This window comes from Globicephala melas, chromosome 2, assembly GCF_963455315.2.
Source record: "Globicephala melas chromosome 2, mGloMel1.2, whole genome shotgun sequence".
Lineage (NCBI taxonomy): Eukaryota > Metazoa > Chordata > Mammalia > Artiodactyla > Delphinidae > Globicephala > Globicephala melas.
In genome coordinates this window covers 33,696,192-33,711,890 of record NC_083315.2, presented here as the reverse complement: position 1 = coordinate 33,711,890, position 15,699 = coordinate 33,696,192, and the positions used below count along the sequence as shown (strand labels likewise).

General features: G+C 43.3%; 1 protein-coding gene across 8 annotated transcripts in view; it reads right to left on the bottom strand.

The window, feature by feature from the left end:
- IL16 (interleukin 16) overlaps nt 1-15,699 on the bottom strand; it is a 103,518-nt gene that overhangs the window by 74,299 nt on the left and 13,520 nt on the right. For 5 of the 8 annotated variants that reach the window (XM_060293765.1, XM_060293764.1, XM_060293768.1 and 2 more), the window contains one exon: nt 8,340-8,752. In XM_060293765.1, the coding sequence (XP_060149748.1) occupies nt 8,340-8,651 (312 nt within the window). In that variant the 5' untranslated portion in view covers nt 8,652-8,752. Of the gene's footprint in view, nt 1-8,339; nt 8,753-15,699 lie in introns of those variants that run through there. The other 3 variants (XM_060293769.1, XM_070044847.1, XM_060293770.1) reach the window with 2 other exon arrangements.

Genomic DNA, 15,699 nt, shown 5'->3' with positions numbered 1-15,699 from the left:
TGCAAATGGAAACCAAAAGAAAGCTGGAGTAGCAATTCTCATATCAGACAAAATAGACTTTAAAATAAAGACGATTAGAAGAGACAAGGACACTACACAATGATCAAGGGATTGATCCAAGAAGAAGATATAACAATTGTAAATATTTATGCACCCAACATAGGAGCACCTCAATACATAAGGCAAATACTAACAGCCGTAAAAGGGGAAATCGACAGTAACACATTCATAGTAGGGGACTTTAACACCCCACTTTCACCAATGGACAGATCTTCCAAAACGAAAATAAATAAGGAAACACAAGCTTTAAATGATACATTAAACAAGATGGACTTAATTGACTTTTATAGGACATTCCATCCAAAAACAACAGAATACACATTTTTCTCAAGTGCTCATGGAACATTCTCCAGGATAGATCATATCTTGGGTCGCAAGTCAAGCCATGGTAAATTTAAGAAAATTGAAATTGTTTCAAGTATCTTTTCTGACCACAACACTATGAGACTAGATATCAATTACAGGAAAAGATCTGTAAAAAATACAAACACATGGAGGCCAAACAATAAACTACTTAATAACGAAGTGATCACTGAAGAAATCAAAGAGGAAATCAAAAAATACCTAGAAACAAATGTCAATGGAGACACGACAACCCAAAATATATGGGATGCAGCAAAAGCCATTCTAAGAGGGAAGTTTATAGCAATACAATCCTACCTTAAGAAACAGGAAACATCTCAAATAAACAACCTAACCTTGCACCAAAGCAATTAGAGAAAGAAGAACAAAAAAACCCCAAAGTTAGCAGAAGAAAAGAAATAATAAAAATCAGATCAGAAATAAATGAAAAAGAAATGAAGGAAATGATAGCAAAGATCAATAAATCTAAAAGCTGGTTCTTTGAGAAGATAAACAAAATTGATAAACCATTAGCCAGACTCCTCAAGAAAAAAAGAGAGAAGACTCAAATCAATAGAATTAGAAATGAAAAAGGAGAAGTAACAACTGACACTGCAGAAGTACAAAAGATCATGAGAGATTACTACAAGCAACTCTATGCCAATAAAATGGACAACCTGGAAGAAATGGACAAATTCTTAGAAATGCACAACCTGCCAAGACTGAATCAGGAAGAAATAGAAAATATGAACAGACCAATCACAGGCACTGAAATTGAAACTGTGATTAAAAATCTTCCAACAAACAAAAGTCCAGGACCAGATGGCTTCACAGGCGAATTCTATCAAATATTTAGAGAAGAGCTAACACCTGTCCTTCTCAAATTCTTCCAAAATATAGCAGAGGGAGGAACACTCCCAAACTCATTCTATGAGGCCACCATCACCTTGATACCAAAACCAGACAAGGATGTCACAAAGAAAGAAAACTACAGGCCAATATCACTGATGAACATAGATGCAAAAATCCTCAACAAAATACTAGCAAACAGAATCCAACAGCACATTAAACGGATCATACACCATGATCAAGTGGGGTTTATTCCAGGAATGCAAGGATTCATCAATATACACAAGTCAGTCAATGTGATAAACCACATTAAAAAATTGAAGGAGAAAAACCATATGGTCATCTCAATAGATGCAGAGAAAGCTTTCAACAAAATTCAACACCCATTTATGATAAAAATCCTGCAGAAAGTAGGCATAGAGGGAACTTTCCTCAACATAACAAAGGCCATATATGACAAACCCACAGCCAACATCGTCCTCAATGGTGAAAAACTGAAAGCATTTCCACTAAGATCAGGAACAAGACAAGGTTTCCCACTCTCACCACTCTTATTCAACATAGTTTTGGAAGTTTTAGCCACAGCAATCAAAGAAAAAAAGGAAATAAAAGGAATCCAAATTGGAAAAGAAGAAGTAAAACCGTCACTGTTTGCAGATGTCATGATACTATACATAGAGAATCCTAAAAATGCTACCAGAAAACTACTAGAGCTAATCAATGAATTTGGTAAAGTAGCAGGGTACAAAATTAATGCACAGAAATCTCTGGCATTCCTATACACTAAGGATGAAAAATCTGAAAGTGAAATCAAGAAAACACTCCCATTTACCATTGCAACAAAAAGAATAAAATATCTAGGAAAAAACCTACCTAAGGAGACAAAAGACCTGTATGTAGAAAATAATAAGACACTGAGGAAAGAAATTAAAGATGATACAAATAGATGGAGAGATATACCATGTTCTTGGATTGGAAAAATCAACACTGTGAAAATGACTCTACTACCCAAAGCAATCTACAGATTCAATGCAATCCCTATCAAACTACCACTGGCATTTTTCACAGAACTAGAACAAAAAATTTCATAATTTGTATGGAAACACAAAAGACCCTGAATAGCCAAAGCCATCTTGAGAACAAAAAATTGAGCTGGAGGAATCAGGCTCCCTGACTTCAGACTGTACTACAAAGCTACAGTAATCAAGACAGTATGGTACTGGCACAAAAACAGAAAGATAGATCAATGGAACAGGATCGAAACCCCAGAGATAAACCCACGCACATATGGTCACCTTATCTTTGATAAAGGAGGCAGGAATGTACAGTGGAGAAAGGACAGCCTCTTCAATAAGTGGTGCTGGGAAAACTGGACAGGTACATGTAAAAGTATGAGATTAGATCACTCCCTAACACCATACACAAAAATAAGCTCAAAATGGATTAAAGACCTAAATGTAAAGCCAGAAACTATCAAACTCTTAGAGGAAAACATAGGCAGAATACTCCATGACAGTAATCACAGCAAGATCCTTTTTGACCCACCTTCTAGAGAAATGGAAATAAAAACAAAAATAAACAAATGGGACCTAATGAAACTTCAAAGCTTTTGCACAGCAAAGGAAACCATAAACAAGACCAAAAGACAGCCCTCAGAATGGGAGGAAATATTTGTAAATAAAGCAACTGACAAAGAATTAATCTCCAAAATTTACAAGCAGCTCATGCAGCTCAATAACAAAAAAACAAACAACCCAATCCAAAAATGGGCAGAAGACCTAAATAGACATTTCTCCAAAGAAGATATACAGACTGCCAACAAACACATGAAAAAAATGCTCAACTTCATTAATCATTAGAGAAATGCAAATCAAAACTACAATGAGATATCATCTCACACCAGTCAGAATGGCCATCATCACAAAATCTAGAAACAATAAATGCTGGAGAGGGTGTGGAGAAAAGGGAGCCCTCTTGCACTGTTGGTGGGAATGTAATTGATACAGCCACTGTGGAGAACAGTATGGAGGTTCCTTAAAAAACTACAAATAGAACTACCATATGACCCAGCAATCCCACTACTGGGCATATACCCTGAGAAAACCATAATTCAGAAAGAGTCATGTACCAAAATGTTCACGGCAGCTCTATTTACTATAGCCCGGAGATGGAAACAACCTAAGTGTCCATCATCAGATGAATGGATAAAGAAGATGTGGCACATATATACAATGGAATATTACTCAGCCATAAAAAGAAATGAAATTGAGCTATTTGTAATGAGGTGGATAGACCTCGAGTCCGTCATACAGAGTGAAGTAAGTCAGAAAGGGAAAGACAAATACCGTATGCTAACACATATATGTGAAATTTAAGAAAAAGAAATGCCATGAAGAACCTAGGGGTAAGACAGGAATAAAGACACAGACCTACTAGAGAATGGACTTGAGGATATGGGGAGGGGAAGGGTAAGCTGTGACAAAGCGAGAGAGAGGCATGGACATATATACACTACCAAACGTAAGGTAGATAGCTAGTGGGAAGCAGCTGCATAGCACAGGGAGATCAGCTCGGTACTTTGTGACCACCTGGAGGGGTGGATAGGGAGGGTGGGAGGGAGGGAGATGCAAGAGGGAAGAGAAATGGGAACATATGTTTATGTGTGACTGATTCACTTCGTTATAAAGCAGAAACTAACACACCATTGTAAAGCAATTATACTCCAATAAAGATGTAAAAAAAAAAAATACTCTCGCCATTTGGAAAAAGACAGTGAGTCTGGAGTAGCCAAGGAGTCTGTGCATTCCCTCCTTTGAAAAGTCTAGGTCTGATACATTGCGTTTTTGTTTATTAGGTTGGGGAGTCTGGCTTTGAACATTCTTCCCCAGGGGTCTGGAAGCTCCTCCTGAAAAAGGACCCTGCCAGTCCCTTAATGCACAGCACAGATCCAAATGCTTACTCCAGATTCCGCACACCGCTGCCCAGCTTTGACACATCCCTGGGTAATGATTTACTTAGTCCTAATTGTGCCAAACACAACACATCCAATAAGGCTTTTTTTTTTTTCAGTTGGCTGTTTATCTAACTTCCTCTTTTTTAATTTTCATATTAGGCGTTTCTAGAGAAGAGGCTGATGTCACAGGGCCTCTTTCCAGATGTTGTTTTGAAATCAGTGTAACCATGGCATTGCTGGAAGCTGAGGAGTCCATCTGGGCCAACTGAGTCATGCCTGGGTGCAGGGCAGGAGCCAGGCGGGGGCTAGAGTGTCCCTGCGAGAAGGGACAGGGAGGGGGGTGTTACTGAGTACACAGAGGCTCCTCCAGAAAAGGATATTGGGACAAGCTGTCACCTTTGCCTTTCTGCCCTGGCACTGTTGATACAGGACCTGCTCAGACAACTGAAACATTTACTTGCTCAGAACTCATTCATGGATAGTTAAAGATCACCTGTGCTCCTTAAAAAGAAAAAAACAGTCTTGGGTTCAGAGCTGGCCAATACCCCTATCTGCCTTCCCAGTTCATCCCTGCCTCGAACTTGACGCAAATGCACATCACTCCTCCCCCCATCTCAGCAAACAAACCACTTTCCAGCCTCTGAGACTTCTTCCTGTCCCTCTGCCTGTTCGTACTGCTAGGATCTGGACTTGTCTACTTGGAGATCCTGCTTTCACCCCCTCCGGGTTGCCCTTCCCCAAATAGAAACAGCACATTCCTCCTCAGCACCCCCACGATTTCCCTTACAGATCTGTAGCCGCACCCCGAAACAGGAATCATCTGTTTCATCCCTGTCTTCCTCATTAGCCTATGAGCATTGCAAAACTACAAGTCTTGCCCACGGCCTGGCACATTTAATATATGCTATTGAATTCATGAATTACTTAATTACTCAGTGACAGTCAGCATCCCCATCCTAAAACAGAAATAATAATAATAGTATTTATTAAGCAATTCCTATGTGCACTGCACTGTGGATTTTCTTATGTAAATACTTATAGCTTTATCCTAAGAAAACTCATACATCATTATTAACATTCTCCATTTCATAGATGAGAAAATGGGCACACAAAAAGGTAAAGTGACCAACAAGGACCTACTGTATAGCACAGGGAACTCTGCTCAATATTACATGACAACTTAAATGGGAAAAGAATTTGAAAAAGAATAGACACATGTATACGTATAACTGAATCACTTTGCTGTACACCTGAAACTATCAATATCACAGCACTGTTAATCAACTATACTCCAATATAAAATAAAAAGTTAAAGTGAATTGTCCAGGATCACACAACTGGGAAATCTGGACTCAAGGCCAAGCAGTCAGACTAATGAGCCCACGCCGCCAGCCCCTGTGCCATACGGCCCACCCTCGCCCTCGGAAATACAAATGCCGCTGTGACTTCCTTCCTCCCAGGAAGGAGACAATGAGATAGAGCTGTGAAAACATTTTTTAAACCAAATTATGGTGCACATGTGAATCACAGAGAGACGAAAAGGTGGAGTTTATCGTTGACCCCTTGCCAGTTTCCTGTCCTATGCCTGTTCATCTAGCTTCCCCGGGTCTCCAGCCTCCTGTCACTGGACAGGCGCCCAAAACGCAGCTCGAGACACACTCTCCTGTGCACGGTGGCCCACGCATAAGCACTCGGTGCCTCCTGCCCTCATCTTTGCTCACACAGCTCCTTCCACCTAGGATTCTCTTCCACCCACCCCTGCTTTGTCAGATCCTGCGTCCTTCTGGCAACATCTCACCTTTTCCCGATCATTTTTGCAGCCCTGAGTATTTCCCATATTAGAACAGGCCACCTCCTTTCCCCGGGGTAGGTCAGGTCAGAACTTGCAGTTGAACTTGCTGCCTCTCGCCCCCCTCCATCCTTCCATCGACAAATCCCGTTGGCTTTGTCTTGAAAATAAATGCCTACCCTGAGCATCCTCAGTGCCTTCCCCATGACCCTTTCAATCCAGCCACGTCACTTCCGGCCTCGGTTATTGTCGTAGCTCCGCTAACCGGCCTCCCTACGCTCCATTCTCTGCTCAGCAGCCAGAGTGCTCCTGAAAAGGATCGGGTCACTCCCCTGCTCCGTCTTCCAAGGCTTCCCCATCCTTCTGAGAGTAAAACTCCACGTATGGTGCCTGGCTACCACCCCGACTCCATCCTCCCCTGCTCTCCCCTTCCCTGAACCGCCCGTGCACCCTATTCTCCTCCAGCATTCCACAAGCACATTCTTCTCTTCCTGTCTTCGCACATGCTGTTCCCTCCACCCGGAACGCTCTTCCCCCCTGATGTTCATATGACTCCCTTCTCTGCTTCATTCGTTCAGGTCATGGCTCAAATGTCACTTCTTTGGAGGAGCCTTCGTGATCACCTTTTCAAAAAGGGCAGTGACCCCTCCTCATTGCTCTCTATCCCTTTATCCTGCTTAATATTTCTTCAGAGCCCTTCACTCTTTAATATTATAGCATATGCTGAGTTGTTAACACCTGTATCCCCCCACGAGAAGAAAAGCTGCCCAAGGGCAGGGACTGAGTCTGGTTTACTCCCTAGAACAATGCCTGACACCGGTCGGTACTCTGTAAACATGGACTGAATGTACTGATACCCACCCCTAGAGATGTGCCGCCTCCTTTTGAGCCTCCAACAGCCCCGTTGGAGTGTATTCTTTGTTCCTCCACTTGAGACAAGTTCCTTGAAGGCAGGGGCTGGATCCCTATTGTGCCTGGCACGTAACAGGTGCTCAGGAAATGCTTGTTCAGTTAAATAGAAGCAAGTGAAAAGTTCGTTCTGGAGTCCGCTGGAATCTCCAAATGATTTTTAAATTTCATTTATGTGAACTCTGACCTGGATAAATTGGTATTGTCATTAATAAACTTGACTCTCAGTTGGTGGATAGTATACTGGTCATATCATTGGTGGCAAACCAGGAGCCTGGCCAGGCTCCCCCAAACCCACTGAGCTGCTGTTCCCTCCTTCTACCCTATCGGGTGAGCTCAGCTCTCATCAATAGAAGCCATCTTGTGGGTGATGGAGCACCCTAGGCTGGGTGGGTCTCTTGAGGTAGCTGCTTGTGTGTGGAGATTATTGGGCCGGACCTGCTAACCTGTTATATAATGTTACATGATGGTGTTTACTATTCATGTGTTAAGCAATGATTTTCTTCCTCAAGGAAAGATGCAAGAGCACTGCATCTCCTCCAAAGGTACCGGAACACCTTCCCTATTTGCTGTTGACAGTCACGTGACTGTGTCCAGTGGGGTCTTGGCAGTAAGGTGTGGGAGAAGCTCCTCGGGGCTGGCCCACCCCTGAGCGAGCCGCACTGGCTCCAAGGTTCAGGGCTGTTCGGACCCTTGAGAAATCCTGCCTTTGATGGAAGGCTGAGGGCATAGGACTTATAGAGACTAATTCGAGAGTGAAATCCTTTAATCAGCCTCTATCTCACAGTACCCTGCAATTTCCACCTTGCTATAATAACAAAATTGAAATACTGTCTAACAGAAGAGAAAACATTCTGTATCTTGGCAAGTCTCCAAACCCTACTTAGTTTTCCCTCTCCCCCTTCCTTTATGGCTCTGCCTGCCAGCCTTCACTCACACCTGTGTTGGAACTGGCAAGGGGCACCTGGGGAACGTTCTCGGTCAGCATTCAAGTGCAAACTCACTCAGGCTGTACGCCTTGCCCTGCTCGACCTTCCAGCTCCTTCTCAGTCCGGGCCTTATAAGTCAGCTTCTATCAGGTTCTCTACTGGATTCGATCTGAGCTGCCTGTGGTGTGCTGGATACTGTCTGTCTGGAGATGAGCCCTTCCCCGTGTATTGCACCTGGCATTTTCCAGCAGGGACCCAGGCTCAGTTTACCTGGGGCTGACACCGTATCTCAAAGAATGTCTCAAGCAGGAAGGTCAACTGAGCCTGATTCACTGCCGTGCTCCTTGTCATCATTCCAGTGGGCCCTGCCTCAACTTCTTCCCTGCTCTCGTTCAGAATGAGAACTCTGTGCCTTCCTGACTTTGGAGTAAAAAAAACGCGAAGACTTTCATTCACAGCACCGGAAGGCAACTGCAGGCTCCTCCAGCCCCACAAATCCTGGGCGTACCTTCATGAAGAGCATCCTCCTACAGTTCTGGCCTCCATCACTCCCAGCTGCCTGCAGTGGAGCGGCCTCGGAGGACAGCGTGAGATCAGGAACGCTGTCGGGCCCGGCCTCTGACGTGTCTGCCAGCTGCACAGATGAGAGGAAAAGTCCCTCCTTGCCGTGGCCCAGGGAAATCTCAAAAGGATCAGGATATCTCTCATCGGGGCTTGAGCCATCGTCACTGGTCTTGGCATTACACAGGATCAGGGACCGGGAGATGGACCAGAATTTTGTGGATTTTCTGCTCTTTCCAGAATGGCTGTGTGGCTCCATCCTGAGGGAGGAAGTAAAGCTGCCCTTCTTCCTTTCCTGATCTCTGGCCCTCGGTGGACGGGTGGCGACCAAACCGGGTTTAGCCACCACTTCATGGGTCCCTGGAGGAAAGAGAAAATGGGAAGAGGCAATGTGACTTGATGTGGACAAGTGGAGAGAGACCTGAGTCCTGGAACTGAGCCGTGAGTGCCTGGTGCGGTGCCCGTGAGACAGGACAGATGGAGAGATCATCCTTCAGTATCCTTCAGTATCACTGGCCCTTCCAGGGTGCCGGCCACACGGGGTTCAGTGAGCCCAAGTGTTTTTACCACGCCCTCCACTCCCAGGATCCCGGAGACCAGAGCTTCTCTTATCCAAACCCTCCTTCTGCACGCAGGGACACCAAGGCACAGAGAAGGAGGCTCAAATGCAAAGCCACAAAGCATTTGCAGGAGAGGCAGTGATCAGATCCCGGGAAGAATTTTAGAGATCACAGAGACCTGTGCTCTGCGAGATTTTTAAATGTAAAAGCCGTTCTTCAGTCAAAAGCGTACAGGGAACTCCAGACTCTAGAGCAGATCAGGGCAAAGGGGAAGACTAAGCTGCCCCCGCCAGTCCCTTCTTGCTAACCCTGGTAACGTCTGTATCTTCTCCACAGAAACCTGAGAATTCACAGAGCCCAGGCTGAAGACCGCTGACGTCTATGCGCTCCATTCTCAGATGAAGAGCCTACAAACTAGAAGGGTTGGGAGTCTCACCAAACGCTGACCCATCAGTGTTGTTTTGAGTGTAAAACAAGGTGAATCAGGGACAGTTCGTGCCAAAGGGCTTAGCACACAACAGGTGTCTGGCAAACCTGTGTGCCCTTTCCTGGGACCAAGGTCACACCTGGCCGGTATCACAGCCAGGCCGAGGGTCTCTGGCTCTGTCACCTATTGCCATGGGATCAAACTCTCACAGGCTGATGGATCAAAGACTGGCTTCACCCATCAGGTCAACGGCATCACTTTCAGCCCAGCCCAGCTCAGCTCCGCTTCACCTTGAGGGGCCTGCCACGGATTCAGTCTCCGTGAGGCAGGTGGTGAAAGGGGCCCTGATGCTGCATCCAAAGAAGTTCTGACTCAGGCCCAAGCCACAAAACAAGCCTGTTGCCAGAATAACAAATGTGGGATGCTCTTGGCCCACGGGTACTGCTGTTCGTGCACAACTAGTATTGAATAAGAAAAAGCAGAGGCCTTCCAGCATTTCATCAAGTAGGAGCCCTTTCACATTACATAATCCCCCCAAAGAGAACTTCTTTTAAAAGAAGACAGTGTTTCTCAATACCCAGTTGCACCATTTTATTGTTTTCTGTATTAGCCTTTGAATTTTATCAATTTATCCACCAATCATCTATAGCAGCCAATAGCAATGAATTAAAATGAATGAATGGATAACTCTTTGAGAGCCTACTCTATACATCAGGCACTCTTCTGAATGCTTTAGTATAAGTTAACTCAATGTTGGTCCATTTCATCAAGCACCCTCTGGCCAATATCCCAAAGTCCTGTACTCTGTGTCCTTCCATCTCGAACACACTAAGTCCCCTACATACAAACCTTCGAGTTGCAAACTTTCAAAGATGCGAACATGTGTTCGCCTGTCCAATCACATAAGTGAGCTCACGTGTCTGGCATACACTGTCACGTGCGTGCATCCTCTACAAGTGGTTGTGCTTTTGTGTACTTTACTGTACAGTACTGTATAGAGGACAGTATTTTTATCTCAAGCCCAGGATGTCCGGAAGCAAGTGTAAAAGCAGTGGTGATGTAGCTGGTACTACTGTACTTTTCAAGGTACTGTACTGTAAGATTAAAACTGTTTTCTTTATTTTTGTTTTTGTTTGTTTTTTATGTATTATTTGTGGGAAAAGTATCATAAACCTATTCCAGTACAGTACTATATAGGCGATTGTGTTAGTTGGGTACCTAGGCTAACTTTGTTGGACTTAAAGAACAAATTGGACTTACGACCGCGTTCTCGGAACGGAACTCATTTGTTTGTAGGGGAGTTACTGTAATAGCAAAACCCCAAGCACAGATGAATGCAATCCTCCACTAAGTTCCATAGCTGCTTGCAGGTTTCTGAGCCCTGCAGGGGACATGCCCACTCCTGAGCAGACTGGTTTCATGAAACATTCTGGCCAATAACTGTACTGTGTTTCCATGGTTAGGTTGATCATGCATTCTCAATAATGACTATTTCAAGACTTCACTGTCTTCAAAACTAGATTTACCTCTCTCCTCATCATAAACAGGTAATGTCACCTTCTGCTTCATAGAAACACAGAAGTTTTCAGATAGCAATCCCTCCCAAATTTCCACCATCGAATATACAAATCCATTTGCCATCCATACATACCTGTCCATACCCTTCGTAGTGAAACGTTTGCCCTCCTGTTGAGGTCAACCCACCCATCCGTTCTCGGGATACCACTCAGTTCTTTAGACTTAACAACAATAAAAATGATAATTGCTAACACTTATTTAGTGCTTATGATGTACTGTTCTAATTGCTTTACCATTTAGTTCTCACAAAATCTACTGTAGGTTCCATCAATATCCTCATTTTACAAAGAAAGATAACTGAGGCACAGAGAGGTTAGGCCACTTCCCCAAGATCACACAGCTAGAACACGGTGAAAGCAGGAATTCAAACAGGCAGTCTGACTCTGGAGCCTGCATCTTTACTATGGCTCCACACCGCCATTTATTAGCATCTTTCTTTCACCTCATTCTCTCCCTCTGTTCTGGGTTTTATCATCAGCATGTAAACATACTCAAATTGTCTGTCTTTTAAAAACTATGTGTTGAATCCCTATCTTCCTCTTGTTACCTGCCTCTCTTTTATCCCCTTCATATTTTTTTTTCTTTTTCTTTATTATAAGAACACTTAACATGAGATCTACCATCTTAACAGATTTTTAAGTGTACAGCCCAATGCTGTTATCAACAGGCACAATGTTGACAATGGACCATTCTTCTGTCCTCCCTATCTTCTTGAACAAACGTTTTACACTTGTACTTTCTGCTCTCAGGCTCACCTCCTCTTTGAGCCACAGCCCACAGAGTCTGCTTCCTTCCCCGAAAACCACTGAAACTCTTTTTTTTAAAAAATCAGTTCTGCATTTTACCGAAGTCATGAACCCAAGTTCAGAGGGCATGGTCTGCTTGCTCGAAACCTGCTTCATTTCTAGAGGATTCATTCACCTAAATATCAATGCTCAGATCTATTGGCTGAAGAATACAGAGAATTCAAGCTTTTACCGTAGTTCTTTTTAAAATTTCTTTCCTTCTTCTCATCACTAGCCTTTACTTCTGGATGTCATCTTTCAAATCCAAATTGTAAATTTCTCCTTCCTGCCACCATTCCCCAGCACCGGCGATCCTTTGCATTCTGCCAATGCAACATCCCAGAATTTGTAGCTCTCAACACCAGCACCACTATAGGGATTAATATATCCAAACTTCTTTGCATTTCGTTCAGCTTCATGAGGATTCCCTATAGTTCACCTGGGACTCATGGAGAAGGAAGTGTGTGTGTGTGCATGTGTTGGTCACAGCCAGAACTGGTCCATTAGGTATTTGAAATATTGAAAGACAATCAAAGTTTAAAATCCTTCTGGACTTTTGCTGGTGCTATACAGAGGGGATATAAATCCAGAATTGCCGATGCCACCACATGGACAAGGCTGCCTGAGAGTAAAGCCAACACAGAAGGTACAGAACCCACAGGGGAAGAAAAAGAGAGAAAGGAAGGAGGACAGAGAGAAAGACTGAGAAGGACGAGCCTAGACAATGCCATATGAACACCTAGATTCAGCCATGCCTGAAGCCACACTATCTATTCACTTAGACAAACGAATAAAACTTCTTTTTTGCTTAAAAAAATCCTACTGGCAGGATACAAAATTAATGCACAGACATCTCTGGCATTCCTATACACTAATGATGAAAAATCTGAAAATGAAATTAAGAAAACACCCCATTTACCATTGCAACAAAAAGAATAAAATATCTAGGAATAAATCTGCCTAAGGAGACAAAAGACCTGTATGCAGAAAATTATAAGACACTGATGAAAGAAATTAAAGATGATACAAATTGATGGAGAGATATACCATGTTCTTGGATTGGAAAAATCAACATTGTGAAAATGACTCTACTACCAAAACAATCTACAGATTCAATGCAATCCCTATCAAACTACCACTGGCATTTTTCACAGAACTAGAACAAAAAATTTCACAATTTGTATGGAAACGCAAAAACCCCGAATAGCCAAAGCCATCTTGAGAACGAAAAATGGAGCTGGAGGAATCAGGCTCCCTGACTTCAGACTATACTACAAAGCTACAGTAATCAAGACAGTATGGTACTGGCACAAAAACAGAAAGATAGATCAATGGAACAGGATAGAAACCCCAGAGATAAACCCACACACATATGGTCACCTTATCTTTGATAAAGGAGGCAAGAATATACAGTGGAGAAAAGACAGCCTCTTCAATAAGTGGTTCTGGGAAAACTGGACAGGTACATGTAAAAGTATGAGATTAGAACACTCCCTAACACCATACACAAAAATAAGCTCAAAATGGATTAAAGACCTAAATGTAAGGCAGAAACTATCAAACTCTTAGAGGAAAACGTAGGCAGAACACTCTATGACATAAATCACAGCAAGATCCTTTTTGACCCACCTCCTAGAGAAATGGAAATAAAAACAAAAACAAAAAAAAAACAAATGGGACCTAATGAAACTTAAAAGCTTTTGCACAGCAAAGGAAACCATAAACAAGACCAAAAGACAACCCTCAGAATGGGAGAAAATATTTGCAAATGAAGCAACTGACAAAGAATTAATCTCCAAAATATACAAGCAGCTCATGCAGCTCAATAACAAAAAAACAAACAACCCAAACCAAAAATGGGCAGAAGACCTAAATAGACATTTCCCCAAAGAAGATATACAGATTGCCAACAAACACATGAAAGAATGCTCAACATCATTAATCATTAGAGAAATGCAAATCAAAACTACAATGAGCTATCATCTCACACCGGTCAGAATGGCCATCATCAAAAAATCTAGAAACAATAAATGCTGGAGAGGGTGTGGAGAAAAGGGAACCCTCCTGCACTGTTGGTGGGAATGTAAATTGATACAGCCACTGTGGAAAACAGTATGGAGGTTCCTTAAAAAACTACAAATTGAACTACCATATGACCCAGCAATCCCACTACTGGGCATATACCCTGAGAAAACCATAATTCAAAAAGAATCATGTATCAAAATATTCATTGCAGCTCTATTTACAATAGCCAGGACATGGAAGCAACCTAAGTGTCCATCGTCGGATGAATGGATAAAGAAGATGTGGCACATATATACAATGGAATATTACTCAGCCATAAAAAGAAACGAAATTGAATTATTTGTAGTGAGGTGGATGGACCTAGAGTCTGTCATACAGAGTGAAGTAAGTCAGAAAGAGAAAAACAAATACCGTATGCTAACACATATATATGGAATCTAAGGAAGAAAAAAAAAGGTCATGAAGAACCTAGGGGTAAGATGGGAATAAAGACACAGACCTACTAGAGAATGGACTTGAGGATATGGGGAGGGGGAAGGGTAAACTGTGACAAAGTGAGAGAGTGGCATAGACATATATACACTATCAAACGTAAAATAGATAGCTAGTGGGAAGCAGCTGCATGGCACAGGGAGATCACCTCGGTGCTTTGTGACCACCTAGAGGGGTGGGATAGGGAGGGTGGGAGGGAGGGAGACGCAAGAGGGAAGAGATATGGGAACATATGTATATGTATAACTGATTCACTTTGTTATAAAGCAGAAACTAACACACCATTGTAAAGCCATTATACTCCAATAAAGATGTTAAAAAAAAAAAATCCTGCTGGCACAGTTGTTCTTCTCTCTGATGCCACTGGCATAAGTTACAGAAAACAGTGACATTCAAGGGCCAAGGGGCTTTTTGAAACTGTCTTTTATCCCATCCCAAGCCTAGGAGAGGTGCCAATCATCCCCAGTGAAGGCCCCAATTCTTTTCCCCTTCAGTTCCTGGCTCTGGTATAAAGGCCTGTTGCCTTCTTTTTTCACCAAGCATTGCTACCGTCTGCATGGATTCTTAGACTGCAAACCCAATTCCCTTTCTCCCCCATGTCCTCTCCTAACCCACAATAGCTGTCCCAGCAAAGGCGAGCTCACTCACTGGCCATTTTCCAGGGCACAGACATTTGGGGGCTTTCTGGACCAGGTACAAGGCTGTACGCTTCACTCAGTGGTGGAAAAGTTGGCTGCATGTAGGATTTAGGAGAGCAGAGGGATAATATTCCCTGGTGGAAACTGGGCTAATCCCAGGGGACCATTGCACGAGTGTCTGATGAGAGCTGTCAGTTTCTTAAAATAAGCTTTTCCAGAGAGAACCGCAACTACTGCGGCCTTGGCTGTCGTGTGGGATGGCAGAAGCCGCGGGATGGGCAATGCACAGGGGATGAGGGGTTAACCCTTTGGTCCAGAGCAAAGAGGGTTTTCAAAATGAGCCTTGTTATTATGGAAAATGTAAAAAAGAAAGGGGATGATCGCAAAAGGATTGTAGAGGAGAAGCCAGGATTGACTTCTGTGGGAGACTGTGTTGCCTCTAGGCCTGGCATAGAGAGAGAGAAAGAGAGAGGAGAGAGAGAGAGAGAGAGAGAGAGAGAATAATTGAAAACACAGCACTGTGTTCAGCTTAGCTTTGGTAATTGCTCTCAGGACATTGGAACCAGCTCTTGGTCCCTAATGGAACCAAATGTCAGCAGAGCAAGTGGGGGGCAAGCCCGTGCCATTCCCTGATTCCAGCCATCTTCAACAGGTCAAAGCTAATGAGCTCTCTCTGATTTTACCCTGGGCTTCAAGAACATTTGCCAAACTCTTGTCAGATGTGTTCTGCCCCCCGTGGGTCCTCCATGAGACTGTCTTGTGGGTCTCTTCCAGAGACTTCCCAGGGATACACAGCTGAGGT